This window comes from Somniosus microcephalus, unplaced genomic scaffold (assembly GCF_052327205.1).
Source record: "Somniosus microcephalus isolate GS21.2 unplaced genomic scaffold, FLI_Smic_1.0 unresolved_chr3, whole genome shotgun sequence".
NCBI classification, from domain to species: Eukaryota; Metazoa; Chordata; class Chondrichthyes; order Squaliformes; family Somniosidae; genus Somniosus; species Somniosus microcephalus.
This window is the reverse complement of record NW_028225181.1, coordinates 57,204,662-57,227,213: the sequence shown is the minus strand read 5'-3', so window position 1 is coordinate 57,227,213 and position 22,552 is coordinate 57,204,662. Positions and strand designations below refer to the sequence as shown.

The window sequence follows — 22,552 nt, the reverse complement described above, 5'->3', positions numbered from 1 at the left end:
TAGATTGAGGTAATGTATTAGTTCGAGGGACTGTATTAGTTTGAGGGGCTGTATTAGCTGAGGTACTGTATTAGTTTGAGTGTCTGTATTAGTTTGATTGGGTTTATTAGTTTGAGTGGCTGTATTAGTTTGAGGGTCTGTATTAGTTTGAGGGGGTGTATTTTATTGAGGTACTGTATTAGTTTGAGGGGCTGTTTTAGTTTTAGTGGCTTTATTAGTTTGATGGGTTGTATTAGATTGAGTTTCTGTTTTAGTTTGAGGGGATGTATTAGTTTGAGTGTCTTTATTAGTTTGAGGAGTTGTATCCGTTTGAGGGGTGTATTAGTTTGAGGGTTTGTATTGGATTGATGTACTGAATTAGTTTGAGGGGCTGTATTAGGTTGAGGTAATGTATAAGATTGAGGTAATGGATTAGTTTGAGGTGCTGTATTAGATTGAGGTAATGCATTAATTTGATAGTCTGTATTAGTTTGTGGAGTTGTATTAGTTTGAGGGTCTGTTTTAGTTTGAGGTACTTTATTAGTTTGAGGGACTGTATTAGTTTGAGGTAATGTATTAGTTTGAGGGGTGTATTATTTTGAGGAAATATATTAGCTTGAGGGGGTGTATTAGTTTGAGGGGCTGTATTAGTTTGAAGGTGTGTATTAGTTTTACAGGGCGTATTACTTTGAGGTACTGTATTAGCTTGAGGTGCTGTATGGTTTGAGGGTCTGTATTAGGTTGAGGTAATGTATTAGTTTGAGGGTCTGTGTTTGTTTGAGTGGCTGTATTCGTTTGAGGAGCTGTATTAGTTTTGAGGATCCAGCGACACACATTTCCCACTTTTATTGTTTAACTACCTGGCCATAGTTAAGTTGGAGAGCCCCATCCCAGAGTGGTGCAGAGCAGCCCTGAGAGGACACTCTAACATTTGAAATTTAATTACTGAATGTCCACAGCAGAGTGAAGGACATCACCGAATCAATATGAGGTCTAGAGATGGGCCTGATGGTGTTTGAAACAACAACCGCATTGCTGTGAGAATACAGCTGGCAATTTTCATTAGTTAATTCATGTGATCAGAATTGTCCGGTCTCTGGGGTTTTCAATTTCAATCTCAGCAGTAAATATATTCCATCACAACAGGGAATTAACTCCACTGTCTTCATCTGTTTGTTCAAATGTTTTTTTTAAAACACTATTTTCAGCGATGTTGAAACCTCAATGTCCCCGTGGAGCTCCGGCAGTGTATAAAAGAAAGGTTCTGGGAATGTCCTGCCTCAGAGTTTAATTCAGAGAGAGGACACATCGCTTCACTCAGAAAATGCATCAGACAATTCAACATGTGGAGAAAAAATGCTACCTCATCATTGCCATCATTGGTGTTCCTGGTAAGTGAGTATAACAATTAAAGTTGTGTAAATCTGTGTGTGAGCTGGTCTCTGGTTTTGCTCTGTGACTGATAATGTTACATCCTGATCTACTGGTCACCGTTATACAGACACCCGATCAATTATAGCATTTCGTTTAGTCAAATGTCCGGAATTACCTCTGAAGTTTTATTCAATTGCCTCGACTGAAGGTTAAGCTCTGTTTGTAACTCACGGGCTCGCTGTGTTCTGAAGGTATTGCCTTTAGTGTAATATTGTGTACTGTTGAAACAGACCTCAGTGTAGCAACTCTCTGAGTGAAGGTATTAGTGGAAGGGACTGTCACTGTAGAACTACTCCGTGTGGGTCACTAACTGGAGTGGAACACCTGACCCCAGTGGCAATGTATTACTGGGAGTATCTGTCATTGTAGAATTGTGCTGAGTGTGGGTCACTAACTGGAGTGGAACGCCTGACCCCATTGTCAATGTATTACTGGGAGTATCTGTCATTGTAGAATTGTACTGAGTGTGGATCACTAACCGGAGTGGAACACCTCATCCCAGTGGCCATGTATTACTGGGTGTATCTGTCACAGTAGAATTGTACTGAGTGTGGGGCACTAACCAGAGTGGAACACCTGACCCTAGTGGCCAAACAATACTGGGAGTATCTGTCATTGTAAAATTGTATTTAGTGTTGGTCACTAACTGGACTGGAACACCTGACTCCAGTGGCCAAGTATTATTGGGAGTATCTGTCACTATCAAATTATACAAAGTGAGGATCACTAACCGAAGAGGAACACTACATCCCAGTGGCCATATATTACTGGGAGTATCTGTCACTGTAGAATTGTACTAAATGTGGGTCACTAACCTGTGTGGAACACCTGACCCCAGTGGCCATGAATTACTGGGCGTATCTGTCACTGTAGAACTACTGAATGTGGGTCACTAACAAGAGTGGAACACCTGACCCTTGTGGCTATGTGTTACTGGGAGTATCTGCCATTATAGAATTGTACTGAGTGTGGGTCACTAACCAGAGTGGAACAACTGACCCCAGCATCCATGTATTAATGGGAATATCTGTCACTGTAGAATTGTACTGAGTGTGGGCCACTAACTGGAGGGGAACACCTGACCCCAGTGGTCATGTATTACTGGGAGTATCTGTCACTGTAGAATTGTACTGAGTTTGTGTTACCAACCGGAATGGAACACCTGACCCCAGTGGCCAAGTATTATTGGGAGTATCTTTCATTGTAGAATGTTATTGAGTCTGGATTACTAACCGGAGTGAAACACCTCACACCTGTGGCCATTTATTACTGGGAGTATCTGTCACTGTAGAATTGTATAGAGTGTGGGTCACTAACCGGAGTGGCACACCTGACCCCAGTGGCCATGCATTAGTGGGAGTATCTGTCACTGTAGAACTGTACTGAGTGTGGGTCACTAACTGGAGTGGAACACCTGACCCCAGTGGCCATGCATTAGTGGGAATATCTGTCACTATAGAACTGTACTGAGTGTGGGTCACTAACCGGAGAGGAACACCTCATCCCAGTGCCATGTATTACTGGGAGTATCTGTCACTGTAGAACTGTATTAAGTGTGGGGCACTAACCGGTGTGGCACACTGGACCCCAGTGGCCATGCATAAGCGGGAGTATCTGTCACTGTAGAACAGTACTGAGTGTGGGTCACTAACTGGAGTGGAACACCTGACCCCAGTGGTCATGTATTACTGGGAGTATCTGTCACTGTAGAACTGTACTGAGTGTGGGTCACTAACTGGAGTCCAACTTCCAATTTTACTTTTTTTAGATGACTGATCTCTCCCCTTCATGGAGCTGCATTCATGTTTTCTGAATATAATCAATGGCTATGGGGAAGGTTTTTGCTTTTGGTTGAAGAAGTTTGGTTCTAAACATATGTGGCGCTGCAGCGAAGGTTCACTAGATTGATTCCTGGGATGAGAGGGCTGTCCTATTATGAGATATTGTGTAGAATGGGTCTATACTCACTGAAGTTTAGAAGAATGCGAGGTGATCTGATTGAAACATACAGGATTCTGAAGGGGATTGCCAGATTTAGATGCTGAGAGGTTGTTTCCCCTGGTTGAAGTGTCTAGAACTTGGGGCATAGTCTCAGGATAAAGGATAGGTCATTTAAGACCGAGATGAGAATTCTCTGCCCCAGAGGCCTGAGAGTGCTATGTCTTTGAGTATATTCAAGACTGAGATAATGGATTTTTGGACACTCGGTGAATCAAGGGATATGGAGATCGGGCAGGAAAGGGCTCTTGAGGTCGATGATCAGCCATAATCTTATTGAATGGCAGAGCTGGCTCGAGGGGTCGTATGGCTTACTCCTGCTCCTATTTCTTATGTTCTTATGTACATACATAAGGTGAAATGTATTGATATTGCTTTTTTGCCTATTGAACTGCACCAACAGAAACAGATGTTAACTAATTGCTGACAGGTAAGCAGCAGGAAAGCAGTGTAACAGTATTCAAATCATCTGTATAATGAGTCATTCTTACTCTATGTAGAATTATTGTAAACACTTTAATTGTTTTGGTGCTGATTAATCCCCTTCCCCCCTACATGGTCCTGAGAATCTGTGTGTCATGACTCCTGAATGTTTCCGTTAGACAGGATGAATATTGAGCTGTGGTTATTGAATATTCCACTTCTGTACTGGACTAAGGTTTGATGAACCAGTTCTTATCTCTGATTCAGTGTCTCTACACAGGTAACCTACACCGATCTCTGGCCTCAGCTCAGTGAGGTGAGTCCCTGCGAGAAAAGTGATGTATAACTGAAGAACATGCATATCAGGTTTTCATAATACACAGATCAGTCCGGGGCCAGTAAATAACAGCATTACAATGGATAATAACGAAATAAATAGTGCAAGGCTTCAATAAATAACACACTTCAATATCCTCAATGATTAACTGAATTGATCAATATGATTAATTTGTAATCAAGGTACGGAGAACTCCTTAGAACTTACAGCACAAAAGAGGCCATTCGGCCCGCTGAGGATATGCCATTGTTTATGCTCCACAGGAGCCTCCTCCCACCCCTCTTCATCTCACCCTATCAGCATATCCTTCTACTGCTTTCTACCTCGTGTACTTCTCCCACTTCCCCTTAAATGAATCTCTGCTATTCGCCTCAAGTACTCCAAGTTGTAGCGAGTTCCACATTCTAACCAATCTCTGAGTAAAGAAACGTCTCCTCAATTCCATATGGCATTTATTAGTGATTATCTTTTATCGATAATCTCCAATTTTGCACTCACGTCACAAGTATAAGCATCTACCCTATGTTATCCTTTCAAAATTTAAAGCCCTCTATTAGGCCACCCCTCAGCCTTCTCTTTTGTAAAGAAAGGAGCCCCAGTCTGTTCAACCTTTCCTGATGGTTATAATATCTCAGTTCTGGTGCCGTCCTTGTAAAAAATTGCACTTTCTCCTGAGCCTTAATATCCTTTGTGTAATATGGAGCTCAGAACTGCACACAGTCCGCTCAGTGTGGTATAAACAAGGTTCTATATAACTGCACACAGTCCGCTCAGTGTGGTATAACCAAGGTTCTATATAACAGCACACAGTCCGCTCAGTGTGGGATAAACAAGGTTCTATATAACTGCACACAGTCCGCTCAGTGTGGGATAAACAAGGTTCTATATAACTGCACACAGTCCGCTCAGTGTGGTATAAACAAGGTTCTATATAACTGCACACAGTCCGCTCAGTGTGGTATAACCAAGGTTCTATATAACAGCACACAGTCCGCTCAGTGTGGTATAAACAAGGTTCTATATAACAGCACACAGTCCGCTCAGTGTGGTATAAACAAGGTTCTATATAACAGCACACAGTCCGCTCAGTGTGGTATAACCAAGGTTCTATATAACAGCACACAGTCTGCTCAGTGTGGTATAAACAAGGTTCTATATAACAGCACACAGTCCGCTCAGTGTGGTATAAACAAGGTTCTATATAACAGCACACAGTCCGCTCAGTGTGGTATAACCAAGGTTCTATATAACAGCACACAGTCTGCTCAGTGTGGGATAAACAAGGTTCTATATAACTGCACACAGTCCGCTCAGTGTGGTATAACCAAGGTTCTATATAACTGCACACAGTCCGCTCAGTGTGGTATAACCAAGGTTCTATATAACAGCACACAGTCCGCTCAGTGTGGGATAAACAAGGTTCTATATAACTGCACACAGTCCGCTCAGTGTGGTATAACCAAGGTTCTATATAACTGCACACAGTCCGCTCAGTGTGGTATAAACAAGGTTCTATATAACTGCACACAGTCCGCTCAGTGTGGTATAACCAAGGTTCTATATAACAGCACACAGTCCGCTCAGTGTGGGATAAACAAGGTTCTATATAACTGCACACAGTCCGCTCAGTGTGGTATAACCAAGGTTCTATATAACTGCACACAGTCCGCTCAGTGTGGTATAAACAAGGTTCTATATAACAGCACACAGTCCGCTCAGTGTGGTATAAATAAGGTTCTATATAATTGCACACAGTCCGCTCAATGTGGTATAACCAAGGTTCTATATAACAGCGCACAGTCCGCTCAGTGTGGGATAAACAAGGTTCTATATAACAGCACACAGTCCGCTCAGTGTGGTATAAACAAGGTTCTATATAACTGCACACAGTCCGCTCAGTGTGGGATAAACAAGGTTCTATTTAAGTTTAAGCTGACCACTTTGCTTTACGATTCTATTCTTCTGGAAATGAAACCCAGCGCTTTGATTGCTTGTTTATTGCCTTGTTAGCATGCGTTGCTACTTTAACTGATTTGTTAATTGGTATCCCTCTAATCCATGCCCACTCTGATTTTCCAAGGAGTATTTGGAAACATTATTCTTCCTATCAAAACGCAGTGCCTCTCACTTAGCTACATTGAAATTAATTTTCCATTTAAACGCCCTTTCTGCAAGTTTATTAATGTCTTCAGGTATTGTGTTGCAATCTTCCTCTGTATTAACTGTACTCGTAATTTGGATTCTTCTGCAAGTTTTGAATTTGTGCTTCCACTTAACAAATCAATATCGTTTATGATAATGGTGAACAACAGTGGTCGCAATGCCGATCTTGTGGAACATCACTTCTCACCATCCAACTATCTGAGTAAATAGCTTTATCCACTACTCCCTATTTTCTGTTCTTGCAGCCATCTTTCTCTCCATTCTGCTGCTTGTCCCCAACTCCATTTGCGCTGTGATTCAGTCTGCTATGTCATAACTTATTGAATGCCTTTAAAAAATCAATGTATATTACATCGACTGCATTACCGTTATCTACTCTTTCTGATACGTATTCAAAGTATTTACGAAGGTTACTCAAACAAGATATTCTAAAGCGGGTGCAGGAACAGAGGGACCTGGTGGTACATGTACAAAAATCGTTGAAGGTGGCAGGGCAGGTTGAGAAAGCAGTTAAAAAAGCTTTCGGGAATCTGGCCTTTCTAAATAGAGGCATAAAGTAAAAATGCAAGGAAGATATGAGGAACATTTATAAAACATTGGTTCGGCCACAACTGGAGTATTGTGTCCAATTCTGTGCACGGCATTTTAGGAAGGACATGAATGCTTTAGAAAGGGTCCAGAAAAGATTTACAAGAATGGTTCCAGGGATGAGGAACTTCAGTTATATAGATATACCAGAATAGCTGGGGTTGTTCTCCTTAGAGCAGAGATGAGTGACAGGAGATTTGATGAAGGTGATCAAAATCATGAAGGGTCTAGACAGAGTAGACAGTGTAGATAGAGAGAAGCTGTGCCCATTGGCAGAACGGTCGAGAACCAGAGGACACAGGTTTTAGGTGATGTGCTGATGATCCAAAGGCGAAATGAGGAAAATCTTTTTAAGCCAGCGAGTGGTTATGATCTGGAATGCCCTGTCTGAAAGGGTGGTGGAGGCAGATTCAATCGTGGCTTTCAAAAGGGAATGGGATAAGTACCTGAAGGAAAAGCATTGCAGGGCTTCGGAGAACGGGTGGGGGAGTGGGACTAGCTGAAGTGTATGTGCAGAGAGTGAGCACGGGCTCGAAGGGCCGAAAGGCCTCCTTCTGTGCTGTAATGATTCTATGGTTCCCTTTAGGAATACCTGCTGACAACTCGTTATTATATTTTGTGTTTCTAGATATTTTTCTCTTACATCATTGAATAGGGATTCCATTATCTTTCCTACCATCGACGTTATGATAACTGGGCTGTAGATCCTTGGAATTGTTCTATCTTCCATTTTAAACACAGGAATAACATGTAAATGATGAACCGCAGTGGTCTTCCCTTCCCTTCCTCGAATTCCCAATCTCCATTTCAGGGGTTAGGCCGTCCACCAATATCTACTATAAGCCCACCGACTCCCACAGGAATCTTGAGTAGACTTCCCCCCACCCGAATTCCTACAAGGGCTCTATTCTATTCTCAAAGTTTCTCTGCTTCGGTTGCATATGTTCTGACGATGCCACCTTCCACACCAGTGCTTCCGAAATGTCTTTATATTTCCTCAGCCGAGTATTCACCTCCTGTGATTGACAGGGCCCTCGACCCTGTCAATCCTCTGTTGCTGCCATCACCCCTTGCTCTCCCTGCTAGAACCTAGACAGGGTTCCCCTTGTCCTCAGCTTCCTCTGCACCAGCCTTCACATTCAACGGATCATCCTCTACCATTTCCGTCACGTCTAGCTAAGTCCACCAACAAACATATCTTCCCCTGCCCTTCCATGCCCCCGGCCTTCGCAACACACTGGTCCACTCTTCCGTCACCCCTAACATCTGCCCTACCCTGGCACCTTCCTATGCAAGTGCAGGAGATGGAACTGCTGCCCTTTCCCCTCTTTTGTTCCCACCATCCAGGACCCCAAACATTCCATCCACGTGAAAGACTAACGTACTTATGCTACTTGCCACTTTAATTCTACATCGCACTCACACTCTGAATTCTCTGTTCTCGGCCTTCTGCACTGTTCCCCTTTTAAACTCAATGAAGAACAGCACCGTATATTTGGTTAGGCACAACACTAAGTTTAAAAACTTCAGATCATAACCTCCGCTCCCGTTTTCTCGGACGACATGTGCTGGTAATGGAGGATGGCTCCACCAGAGCCACGGGGAGTGGAGGAGGTGTGGGCTGGGGCTTGGGGTGGCGATTTCGGTACATGGCTTGCTGGCTGGTCCAAACACCTGTAGTCTACCCAACTTTCTCTTCCACGTGTGCTACCCCACCCTCTTGTTTTTCTGCTGTAACCATTTACACCTCCTCTAGGCCCATCTTCTGTTTCTTTAATTGTCCCATTCGCCTTTCACCATCATCCCTTTTGTCATTGAATCACTCCTGCCCTCCAGTGATCTCCATCCTTTGTCTTTGTTCTTTCCTGATGCTACCGCACATGTCTCTGAATCTAGCATTGCTTTAATACTGCTCAACTCTGATATCTTCCAGTTCTGATGAAAGGTCATCGACCTGAAACGTTAAGGCTGTCTCTCTCTGCATAGATGCTGCCTGACCTACTGAGCATTTTCAGCAATGTCTTTTTTTTATCAGACTTACAGCAGTCTCAGTACTTTGGTTTTGATCAAATTCTTATTCGTAGTTAATAACAGGGGTGGGTTACATAGGCGATGGCACAGGTGGTGCGGGGTGGATGTCAAATATCAGAAAGGTGGAGGTGCGCCAGAGCAGGACCAGGTAGGTCTGATGCACAAATCTGGAGGGGAATGGAGCGTCCGATCCGCCAGTGTGTCCAATCATGGGTTTGACTGGTCCCGGGGGTTTGACTGGTCCCGGGGGTTTGACTGGTCCTGGGGGTTTGACCAGTCCCAGTGTTTGACTGGTCCCAGGGTTTGACTGGGCCGGGGGTTTGACCAGTCCCGGGGTTTGACCAGTCCCGGGGTTTGACTGATTCCGGGGGTTTGACTGGTCCTGGGGGTTTGACCAGTCCCGGGGTTTGACTGGGCCGGGGAGTTTGACCATTCCCGGGGGTTTGACCAGTACCGGGAGTTTGACTGGTCCCGGGGGTTTGACTGGTCCCGGGGGTTTGACCAGTCCCGGGGTTTGACTGGGCCAGGGAGTTTGACCATTCCCGGGGGTTTGACTGGTCCCGGGGGTTTGACTGGTCCTGGGGGTTTTACTGGTCCCGGGGTTTTGACCAGTCCTGAGGGTTTGATTGGACCTGGGGGTTTGACCGTTCCTTGGGGGTTTGATCATTCCCAGCGGAGTGTCCAATCCCCAGTCTTGGGGATGTTCGACCTGGGGTTCTATCCATGGGAGTCGGGCAATGGATAGACCTGGGGGGGGGGGGTGGTGAAAGGATTCCCGAGGCCCAGGAATCCCAGCCAGCCATAGTTAAACATGCAAAACAGGTTAAATCCGAAGCTGCCCGCCTCATTAAAATATTTTTTATTGTGTACCCGCCTCTTGTGAGCGGTTCAGTGCCTGACCCTGTTCCGTCTCCATCAAACTCGGAAGTGGGCGGGTTGGAGGCGGGTTGGTGTCGGGAGGATATTGTTCAATTTTCACCTCAGACCCAACCCAAACCCATCTGTTTTTTGGGGTGTTAAAATCCAGCCCTTACTGTCTGGGCTCAGACACGGAGAACGTATGATCAGTAATTTTGAGTCTCTTTTCCATTCTGTGTTTTACAGTGAATTTGCTGGCGATTGTGATCCTGTCCCGGGGAAAATGCGGGCTCTCCACTTGCACCACTCGCTACCTGGTGGCCATGGCAGCGGCGGATCTCCTGCTCATCGTCACTGAGGTCATACTGAGGAGGATCAGATTATATTATTTCCCATGGTCGTTCCTGTCCATCACCCCTGTGTGTCGTGTTATCACTGTCCTGACCGCTGCAGCCACAGACTGTTCTGTCTGGTTCACCGTCACTTTCACCTTTGATCGATTTGTGGCCATTTGTTGCCAGAAGCTGAAAACTAAATATTGCACCGAGAAAACTGCGGCTCTGGTTCTGGCAACAACCAGCATTCTGCTCTGTTTAAAAAACGTTCCCTTCTACTTTGCAATTCAACCCAGGTGGACAATGAACAATGTGCAGTGGTTCTGTGACACAATCCCGAGCTATTACACTGAGCCCGATTGGATGGGATTTACCTGGTTTGATAGGGCTTTAACCCCATTGCTCCCATTCGCTTTAATTCTGTCGCTCAACGCTCTGACAGTCAGACACATTTTAGTGGCCAGTCGGGTCCGTAAGGGACTGAGGGGTGAGAGCAAGGGAGAGAATGGCAGAGACCCAGAGATGGAGAGCAGAAGGAAATCTATGATTTTACTCTTCACCATATCCGGCAGCTTCATACTGCTGTGGCTGGTCTATGTTATAAATTTCTTATATTATAATATTGCAGGAACAAATCCCTATTATTACAATGACTCTTTAGTTATCTTCAGACAAGTCGGGAGTTATGCTGCAGGTTTTCAGTTGCTGCACAAACACATTTATTTATGGGGTGACCCAGTCCAAGTTCAGAGAGCAGGTGAAGAGGGCGGTGAAATATCCACTGACCTCAATTATTCAATTCATTAATAATCAGAAACAACTGAGCACAGCCAGAGGTGGGGCCCAGTGATTCCAGTCCAGGAATGTAATATTCAGCCCCAGACTGCCATCCGCTGAATTACACCAGCAATCGCTGGAGATCTGAAGATACAGACAGCGGCGGGTTGAGCACTGTGTTTAGTTCTCGGCGCTGTTTCTGACTGACATTTCCCACCTTTTCTTTCGGGACCACTAATTTGCTGCTTTCACTCTGAGCTCTTCTGTAAAGAGTCCCTTCATCTATTGAGGGCAGCAATTCATTCGCAGCTTCCAGAGTAAGAGCCTGGTCAGTAGATAGGCAGACAGAGCTGAGCTGCAGTTCAGAGGATTATATTACATGGAATATACAGCACACAAACAGGCCATTCGGCCCAATCAGTCTGTGCTGTGTTTACGCTCCACACCAGTCTCCTCTCATTGCATCTACCTCATCTCAGCCTCTCAGAATATCGTTCTATTCCATTTCCTCTCATTCACTCGTCTAGTTTCCTTCTGAAAGAAGCTAAAGTATTTTCCTCAAGCACCCCCTGTGCTAGTATGTTCCACATTCTAACCACTCCCTGATTACAGAAATTGCTCCTTATTTCCCTGTTGAATTTATTAGTAACTATCTTGTATTTATCACCCCAAGTGTTGCATTCTCCCACAAGTGTAAACATTCTCTCCACATCTACCCTGTCCAACCCATTCATAATTTTCAAGACCTCTATCAGGCCTCATCACAGTCCTCTCTCTACTATAGCAGAAAGGCCCAACCTGTTCAATCTTTCCCAACAGCTGCAATCTTTCAGTTCTGGTGCCATCCAGCTAAATATTTGTAAGACCGAAGCTACTGGTCCCCTTCACAAACTCCGTTGCCTAGGCAACGACTCCATCCCTCTCCAAAGCAGCAGTTTGCTGTTTGCAACATTGGTGTCGTATTTGAGCACGGGATGATCTTCCGACCAGATATTCACTCCATCACCAGGACGGCTTACTTCCACCTCCATAATATCGCCGAACGTCGCCCCTGCCTCAGCTCATCTGCTGCTCAAACCTTCATCCATGCTTCTGGTAGCTCTAGAGTTGATAACACCAACTCTCTCCTGGCCAGCTTCCCATCTCCCACCCTCCATAACTTGAGCTCCTCCAAAGCTGTGCTGCCCGTAACCTAACCCACACCAGATCCCTGTAAACCACCACCCCTGAGCTCAGCTGACTTACATTGGCTCCCGTTCTGGCAGTGCCTCCATTTAAAATTATATCAGCCTTGTTTTCAAATCCCAACATGGCCTCACCCTCCCTGCCTCTGCAAGCTCCACCAGCCCCTCAACACTCCCGAGATCTCTGTGCTCCTCTAATTCTGGTCTCTTGCACATCCCCGATTTTAACCACTCCACCATTGGCGGCTGTGCTTTCAGTTGCCTGGGGCCTAAGCTCAGGAATCCCCTCCCTAAACCTCTCTGCTTCTCTAAATCTCCCTCCTCCTTTAAGAACACCTCCGTTCAGTCCGTAAGGGTGACCCCGAGCTTCCGGTCGCCTGTCATTTTAATTCACCGCCCCATTTCCACTCGGACCTCACCGTCCTTGGCCTCTTGTATTGTTCCACGGAAGCTCAATGTAAACTCGAGGAACAGCACCTCATCTTCCGATTAGGCACTCTGCAGCCTTCCGGTCTCAATATCGAGTTCAACAATTTCAGATCATTACCTCGGCCCCTATTTCATTTTTTCTTGTAATTTTTCCACTCCTTCCCCCCCCCCCCGCTTTCCTTTTGTTTCTCTCTCACACCTGGCAGCTATCTCTTGCCCTGTCAGTACACTTTACACCTAATCTCAGCCTATTACCATCTCGTCTAGCTTCTAATACCTTTTATTGTCTCTTTTTTACTTCTTTTTTTTCTTTTATTCTTTTGTCCGATCGCAGCGCTGCCTCTGATCTATCTTTTCTTTCCAGTTTTGAAGAAGGGTTCGACCCGAAACGTCAACTCAAATTTCTGTCCACGGATGTTGCCTGACCTGCTGAGTTTTTCCAGCATTTTCTGTTGTTATTCTGCATAAAGCTTACCTCTTTGACTAAGCGTTTGGTCATCTTTCCTAATATCTCCTTATGTGGCTCAGGGTCAAGTTTTGCTCAATAACGCTCCCATAAGTCACTTGGGTCATTTTACTATGTTAAAGGCACTATATAAATACAAGTTGTTGTTGTTGTAAGTATTTTTTGCACATTCCCCTGTTCTTCTATGTCCTTTTTATATTATGGAGACCAGAACTATGCACAGTTCTCTAAGTGTGACCTGACCCAGGTCCTATACATGTTTAGTACAATTTACAATGTTTTTACAGAACAGAGACAGGGCATTACAGTCATAGAGTCACAGTGCTTTACAGCACAGAAAGAGGCCCTTCGGCCCATCGTGTCCGTGCCGGCCATCAAGCCCTGTCTATTATAATCCCATTTTCCAGTACTTGGTCCGTAGCCATGTATGCTATGGCGTTTCAAGCGCTCATCCAAATGCTTCTTGAATGTTGTGTGGTTCCTGCCTCTACCACTCTTTCAGGCAGTGAGTTCCAGATTCCAACAACGCTCTGGGTGAAAATGTTTTACCACAAATCCCCTTTAAACCTCCTGCCTCTTACCTGAAACTATACCCCCTGGTTATTGACCCTGCTACTAAGGGGAACATTTCCTTTCAACCTACCCTATCTATGCACCTCCTAATTTTGTACACCTCAATCAGGTCCCCCCCTCAGCCTTCCTTGTTCTAAGGAAAACAAGCCCAGCCTGTCCACTCTCTCTTCATAGCTGAAGCGCTCCGGCCCAGGTAACATCCTGGGAAATCTCCTCTGCACCCTCTCCAATGCAATCACATCCCTCCTATAGTGTGGCGACCAGAACTGCACACAGTATTCCAGCTGTGGCCTAACCAGCATTTTGTACAGCTCCATCATAACCTCCCTGCTCTTATATTCTATGCCTCAGCTAATGAAGGCAAGTATCCTATATCACTTTTTAACCACCTTATCTACCTGTCCTGCTGCCTTCAGGGATCTATGTACATGCACACCAATGTCCCTCTGATCCTCTTTTCTTCCTAGGGTCCTACCATTTATTGTGTATAGCCTTGCCTTGTTAGTTCTCCCAAAGTGCATCACCTCACACTTTTCAGGGTTAAATTCAATTTGCCACTGTTCTGCCCATCTATCCAACCTGTCTACATCGTCCTTTAGCCTGAGGCTTCCCTGCTCGCTACTTACCATTCCACCAGTTCCTTTGTCATCTGCGAACTTACTGATCATACCTCCTACATTCATATCTAAAACATTAATGTACACTACAAACAGCAAAGGAACAAGCACCGATCCCTGCGGTATACCACTAGACACAGGCTTCCAGTCACAAAAACATCCTTCGACCATCACCCTCTGCCTCCTGCCGCTGAGCCAATTTTGGATCCAATGTGGCAAATTGCCCTGTATCCCATGGGCTCTTGACTTCTAGATTAGTCTCCCATGTGGGACATTGTCAAAAGCCTTACTGAAGTCCATGTAGACTACATCAACTGCACTACCCTCACACACACACCTAGTCACCCCTCGAAAAATTCAATCAACTTGGTTAGACATGATCTCCCCCTGGCAATGCCATGCTGATTATTCTTGATTAATCCTTGCCTGTCCAAGTGGAGACTAATTCTCTCCCTCAGAACTTTTTCCAATAATTTCCCTACCACTGATAAGACTCAAAACATGATGGCCATGCTCCACACCAGCCTCCACCCAACAACCTTCATCTAATCCAGTCAAAATATCGTTCTGTTCCTTTCCCACTCATGTGCTTGTCTCGCTCCCCTTTAAAGGTGCCTTTGCTATTCACATCAACTGCTCCATGTGGTAGTGATTTCCACATTCTGACCACTCATTTAGTAAAAAGGTTTCCGCTGAAATCCCTATTAAATTTATTAATGACTCTCTTAAATCTATGGCCTGAAGTTCTAGTCTCTCCTGCAAGTGGAAACATCTTCTCTAATCTACCCTAGGAAACTTTTTCATAAAGGCCCAGAAATTCGGGTCCGAGGCTTCCCGCGGGTGCAAGCCTCCGACCTGCACTTACCGTCAATTGATCTGTGGGCCCGCGTGGGCTTCCAATCCTGGGCCTCCTCCAACTGCGGGCGCGCAGTGCTTGCGTATCCCAGGGGCGCAGTTAGTTCGATGCATCCCCTGGGATCACTTGGGCCATGGAGAGCCAATGGTAGCAGGGAATGCCCATTCATAAAATTGACAGGAAGAGCTGTCAAAACTATAAATACTATAAGCCGCAAAACATCACTAAAACTTTAAATACATTTTTTAAAAATCGCATTTTTAAAATAACTATAAATTACATAAAATAACTATTTTAAACAATACTTAAATTTTTGAAAAAATTAATTACTTTTTCTAACGGGGCTAAAAATAAACTTACCTTTCTTTAAAGTATTTAGAAATAATAAACCTGTGGAAAAAATGTTTTAATTTTAATTAATTCACCACTTACCTTGTTAAAAGCAGGTCTTGTGCCTGCTTTTGACATGTGTAACTCTTGGAGGCTTACCCTCCCGGGGAAACCTGGAAAAAAACTTAAGTTCAATGCGCACATGCTGCCTCTCTGGTGCACGCATGCCACCTCTGACCCCCTTCTTTCAAAGGAACGGAAGTTCCGGTTTCCTGCGCATGCGCAGTGCATATGCGAAACCGGCACTTTTGGTGGGCGTAAGCATGAGTACTCAGTGCGTACTCACGCGTGGGGACCCGAATTTCTGGGCCATTCTTAAAGAACTCTATCTGATCATTCGTCAATCTTCTCTTTCCTAAAGAAAAAAGCCCCAGCCTGCCCTAACTTTGTTGACAGGTATAACCTCTCAGTTCTGATATCATTCCAGTAAATACTGTTTGTACCTTTGTCAAACCCTCTGTGTCCTTTTCTTAAGATGGAGACCAGAAATGTTCACAATATTCCAAGTGTGGCCTAACCAAGGTTAGATACAAGTTTAACCTAACTTCTGTGCTTTACAATTCTATCCCTCTAGAAATGAACTCCAGTGCTTTCTTTGTTTTTATCACCTTATCAACCTGCATTGCAACTTTTAGTGATTTATGTTACTGTACCCTCAGATCCCTCTGTCCCTTTACCCCGTTTAGAACTTATTTTCCAAGGAGTATGTGACCTCCGTATTCCTCCTATTAAAAAGCACTACCTCACTTTCTCTATATTGAGTTTCATCTGCCAGTTACACGCCCATTCTTGAAGTGTGTTAAAGGCTTCCTGTATTTTGTCGCAGTGCTCCTCTGTATTAAGAATAAACCCCCATTTCGGTGGCATCCACAAACTTTGAAATTGCACTTCCGATTCCTGAGTCCGAGTTGTTTAAGTAAATGGTGATCAAAAGTGTTCCCAGCACCGATCCTTTTGGAGCACCACTTCCCACCATTGGCCAAATTCACTACCTTTGAATTCTATTGCCTTAGAAATAAACCCCAATATCATTGTTAGCATTTCAATTGATTTGCTGTCCAGTGATACTGCTTTTAATTATTTGTTCGTCTGTCGCCCTAGAGCCCTTTTCTCTTCTGCCACGTTCTGCTTCTTATTTTCTAAGGTATCGGTGATTATAGAATCATGGAATGATACAGCTCAGAAGGAGGCCATTCGGCCCACCGTACCTGTGCCGGCTCTTTGGTAGAGCTGTCCAATTAATCCCACTCCTCTGCTCTTTCCCCGGTACTTTTTTTAGTTCAAGTATTTTTTCCAAATCCCCTTTGAAAGCAACTATTGAATTTGCTTCCACTACCCTTTCAGGCAATGCATTCCAGATCACAACAACTCGCTGTATAAAACAAAATCTTCCTCAAGTAGTCTCTGTCTTTTGCCAATCACATTAAATCTGTGTCCTCTGTTACCGACCCCACTGCCACTGGAAACAGTTGCTCCTTAATTACTCTATTAAATCTATTCAGGCTCTTGAACCCATCAATCAAATCTCCTCTTAACCGTCTCTGCTCTAACCAGAACAAGCCCAGCTTCTCCAGTCTCTCCATATAACTGAAGTCGCTTATCCCTGGTACCATTCTAGTAAATCTCTTCTGTACATGCTCCAATGCCTTGACATTTTCCTAAAGTGTGGTGCCCAGAATTGGACACAATTCATCAGCTGAAGCCTAATCAGAGCTTTATAATGTTTTTGCATAAATTCCTTGCTTTTGTACTCTACTGCTTATTAATAAAGTGAAGGATCCCTTCTGCTTGTTTACCATACTTCTCAACTTATTCAGCCGCCTTCAATGATTTGTGTAAATACATGCCTAGTTCTCTCTGTTCCTGCACTCCCTTTAAAATTGTGCCATTGAGATCACATTGCCACCCCTCATTTTGCACTTCACAATTCTCCATGTTCAATAGAATCTGCCAAGTGTCTGCTTAATTGAATCAGAGTTCGGGTTATGCTGTAAGCAAAGGGATTGGATTCGGAAAGAAGCCCCATCAGAGAAGTGTAGGATCATGTCAGGGACTCCTCTGAAGCTCTCAGTCCCGCCAGCTTGAGGAACAGTTTATAAGTGTCAACACCCAGCCAAATTTTATTGGCATTTAGGGTCTTCCTTTCGGCTCCAATGCTAATTTATTCTGTTACTGCAAAATATACCAGTAAATTGAGTAAGGAGATAAAAGCATATGCAGGAATGAGGGCCAGTTAGAAGGTGTTACATGAAGGAGTTCTTAATTGAAGGTTAGCCATGATTGTATTGAAAGGTGGAGCAGGATGGAAGGTCCGAGTGGCCTACTCCTGATCCTGTTTCTTATGCTCTCACGTTGACCAGTCAGTCTACATCCTCCTGAAGTCTGTTACTATCCTTCTCATTGTGTGCTACATTTCCCAGTTTCAATGCCCTGTATACCCAACTCTAGGTCATTGAAATATATCAAAGCAAACTCTGGTCCTAATAGCGACCCCTGGGGAACACCACTGTATACTTCCCTCCAGTCTAAAAAACAACCCGTCACCACTACTTTCTGCTTTCTTACCCTTAGCCAATTTGGTATCCATGCTGCCTTGTCCCAATAATCCCTTGGGCTACAATTTTATGACCATGAATTTCACGTGGTTTTTGTCAAACGCCTTTTGAATGTCCATATACACAACATCAACTGCACTACCCTCATGATGTTTCTATATTCCTATCAAAGTGCATTGCCTCGCATTCATCGATGTTAACCATCATTTGCCACTTAACTGCGCAGTCTGTATGTTATCAAATGTCTATTGTGAGATGTCATGTAGATAAATGCCACTTCCATATTTCAAGCAAAGCATCAGTGTATTGAATAAAAACCAATAATAATTAATAAAGGCAGCCACCTAGAACGGAGTGTTTTGGAATTATATCAGAAAGACGGAGGATTTACTGCAGAGTAAACTCTTGGCTCGTCACTTTCTACTAATGCTTTTTGAAAAAGTTGGTGAAGTTGTTATATAGTTCAAATAACAGAACTGCTCTCCTGTTTGTTTCAGACTCACTTTGTGACTTTCAATATATGCACCGAACATCCTAAATTCCTCTGTGGTAAACCACTGTTTGTATTCCACTGTATACATGCCTGGACATGCCTCGGCTGACTCCTCCCACAAGTCCTAGTATAAAGGTGACTGCTCCCCAGCCCTTTGTATTTCTGGACCGGTCGACCACTCGAGGCAGACCTTCATTCTTTTGTTAATAAAAGCCTTTAGTTACTCTCTTAACTCTCAGTCTTTTATGAGTAATTCATAGCGCATCAATTTTATTAACAAAATTTTTATAATGGAGAAGATCCTCACACCAGCATGCCTGGACTTAAATCATCGGGAGGCGGACTCATCCACCAAGTTTACTCACTGGCTTGAGTGTTTCGAAAAATTCCTGACCGCCTCCGCAGCAATCAAATCGGACGAGGACAAACTGGATGTCCTGACCTCCAAAGTGAACCACCGAGTGTACTCGGTCATCCAAGACGCAACCTCGTACGCAGACGCTATCAAGCTCCTCAAGGACCAGTACACGCGCCCAGTGAACGAAGTGTATGCCAGGCACCTTCTGGGGAGTCGTAAACAACAACCTGGGGAATCGACCGTGGAATACCTTCAGGCACTGTCTGTGCTTGGCCGGGCCTGTGGTTGTAAGGATGTAAAGGCCGCCGTGTACACAGAGGAACTTATCCGGGACGCTTTTGTAGCGGGCCACAGATCCAATTACACCCGACAGCGACTGTTGGAGCAGAGTGACCTCGACCTCAACAAGGCCTCTGAACTTGCACTATCATTGGATGCAGCCTACCGGGGCATGGATGCCTACTCCTCTGCACCGTGGACGCCGCGGGGAATGACAGCCTGGGACACGGTAGGACTGCCTCATAGCGCCGTGCCACCCCAGCCACACCCCAGCAACGGCCCAACTACCGCAGCAGTGTCCCAAGGCCAGACAGCAGTGCCCCAAGGCCAGAAATGCTACTTCTGTGGCCAGGCAAAACACCCCAGAGCGCGCTGCCCGGCGAAAAATGCGATCTGCTCGGGCTGCGGGAAGAAGGGACACTACGCTAGCGTCTGCAGGGCCAAAGCCACCCTGAACCCCAGCAGCGCTGTGTGTGGGCCATGCGGGCCGCCATCTTGGGCCTCCCCGGCCATGTGCGAACCACCGGTACAGCAGCCATTTTGGATGCCTCCAGCCACATGGGGATCATGGACGCCGCCATCTTGGACGACAGCCGGAATGCAGCAGGCCCCCAACACCGCCTCATCTGATACCCGCAGCGACACACCGACCCCTATGCTGGCATCCGTTACACTGGACCAAGCGAGACCGCACCAGCTGGCCAGTTCCACAATGGACATTAAGGTAAATGGCCACGATACAATCTGCCTTTTTGACTCTGGGAGCATGGAGAGCTTCATCCACCCCGACACGGTGTGGCGTTGCTCTCTGCCAGTCCTGCCTGCACACCAGCGGATTTCTATGGCCTCCGAGTCCCAGTCGGCGGACATCGGCGGCTACTGCATAGTGACACTCGTAGTAGACGGGACCGTGTACGATCATTTTAAACTTCTGGTCCTGCCCGACCTCTGCGTTGCCGTCCTGCTGGGGTTAGATTTTCAGTGCCACCTTAAAAGTGTTACATGGCGTACGGTGGACCCCTACCCCCACTCACAGTCCGCAGCCAGCAGCTCCCAAATTGCCCGCCGCGCACCAGGTGCAACCTCTCCACACTCAGAGTCACCCCCCCCCCCCACTGTTTGCTAACCTCACCCCCGACTGTAAGCCCATCGCCACAAAGAGCAGGCGATACAGTGCCGGGGACAGGGTTTTCATTAAAACCGAAGTGGAGCGGCTCCTGAAGGAAGGGATTATTGAGGGCAGCACCAGCCCCTGGCGAGCCCAGGTTGTGGTCGTTAAGACCGGCGAGAAGCAGCGCCTGGTCATCGACTACAGCCAGACAATAAATTGCTACACCCTGCTGGACGCCTACCCACTCCCCCGCATAGCTGATATGGTCAACCAGATCGCGCAGTACCGCGTCTTCTCGACCATTGACCTGAAATCAGCAAACGGCCGCCTCTACCACTTCCTTAGGGTTCCCTTTGGCATCACCAATCAGGCGGGGAGACCCGTGGCCTTCTTTTCACGAACCCTCCAAGGCCCGGAGACCATACACTCCACTGTTGAGAAGGAGGCCCAGGCGATTGTGGAGGCTCTGCGTTATTGGAGGCACTACCTGGCCGGAAAACGATTTACCCTGCTCACTGACCAACGTTCAGTTGCTTTCATGTTTAACAACAAGCAGAGGGGCAAAATCAAAAATGACAAGATCTTGAGGTGGAGAATCGAACTTTCCACCTAAAATTACGAGATCTTGTACCGGCCCGGGAAGCTCAATGAACCCCCGGATGCGCTATCGCGTGGCACCTGCACCAGCGTGCAGATCGATAGACTGCGGGCCCTCCACAATGACCTCTGCCACCCGGGGGTCACCAGGTTCTTCCACTTCATCAAGGCCCGCAACCTGCCTTACTCTATTGAGGAGGTCAGGACCATGACCAGGAACTGCCAAGTCTGCGCTGAGTGCAAACCGCACTTTTTTAGACCAGACAGGGCCCACCTGATAAAAGCCACTCGCCCCTTCGAGCGCCTGAGCGTTGATTTTAAAGGGCCTCTCCCCTCCTCCGACCGCAATGTGTACTTCCTCAATATTATTGATGAGTACTCCCGTTTCCCGTTCGCCTTCCCCTGCCCGGACATGACCAGTGCCACAGTCATTAAATGTCTGAACGACCTCTTCACCCTGTTCGGTTTCCCCAGCTATATCCATAGCGACCGGGGCTCATCGTTTATGAGCGACGAACTCCGTCAGTACCTGCTAACTAGGGGTACTGCCACAAGCAGGACCACCAGTTACAACCCCCGGGGGAACGGACAGGTGGAAAGAGAAAATGCGACAGTTTGGAAGGCCGCCCTGCTAGCCTTAAAGTCTAGGGGCCTTCCAACCTCCCGCTGGCAGGATGTGCTCCCCGATGCGCTCCACTCTATTCGGTCACTGCTCTGCACTGCCACTAACGCCACCACTCATGAGAAAATGTTTGTCTTCCCAAGGAAGTCCACATCGGGGACATCGCTACCGCCATGGCTGACGTCCCCAGGGCCGGTCCTACTGAGAAGGCACGTGAGGACCCATAAAATGGACCCCCTGGTCGAGAGGGTCGACCTCCTCCACGCCAACCCCCAGTATGCTTACATTGCATACCCGGACGGGCGGGAGGACACAGTCTCCATAAGAGACCTTGCACCCTCGGGGGCCGCAGTAACCCACTACTCACTACCACCCCCCCCCACGATCCGATATCCAGCCCCAGCAGACGGCAGGCCTGGGCCCCGCGACCGGCTCGACATCTACGAGGACGACACGCCTGTGCCACAGCCCACGCAGGACTCGACGCCGGAAGCTCCACTACCCCTGCCGTCGCCAGGCCGATCACAGCGGCAGACAAGACCTCCGGAGAGACTCCAATACACTAACTTTTAATACACTTCACCCCGCCGGACTCAATTTTAAACAAGGGGTGAATGTGGTAAACCACTGTTTGTATTCCACTGTGTACATGCCTGGACATGCCTCGGCTGACTCCTCCCACAAGTCCTAGTATAAAGGTGACTGCTCCCCAGCCCTTTGTATTTCTGGACCGGTCGACCACTCTAGGCAGACCTTCATTCTTTTGTTAATAAAAGCCTTTAGTTACTCTCTTAACTCTCAGTCTTTTATGAGTAATTGATAGCGCATCATCCTCCAAACCCCAAATAATATCCTCAGCTCCTCCCCACCCCACCTAATATCCTCAACTCCTCCCCACCCCGCATAATATCCTCAGCTCCTCCCCACCCCACCTAATATCCTCAGCTCCTCCCCACCCCACCTAATATCCTCAGGTCCTCCCCACACCACCTAATATCCTCAGGTCCTACCCACCCAACCTAATATCCTCAGCTCCTCCCCACCCCACCTAATATCCTCAGGTCCTCCCCACACCACCTAATATCCTCAGGTCCTACCC

General features: G+C 46.3%; 1 protein-coding gene across 1 annotated transcript; it reads left to right on the top strand.

Annotated features, from left to right (window-relative positions):
• Window positions 1-1,184: 1,184 nt before the first annotated feature.
• LOC147091563 (putative G protein-coupled receptor 139) lies at window positions 1,185-18,712 on the top strand. The gene is made up of 2 exons (XM_085976807.1): window positions 1,185-1,370; window positions 10,058-18,712. The coding sequence occupies exons 1-2, from the start codon at window positions 1,304-1,306 to the stop codon at window positions 10,951-10,953; spliced, it is 963 nt and encodes a 320-aa protein (XP_085832933.1). The 5' UTR covers window positions 1,185-1,303; the 3' UTR covers window positions 10,954-18,712.
• Window positions 18,713-22,552: the final 3,840 nt, after the last annotated feature.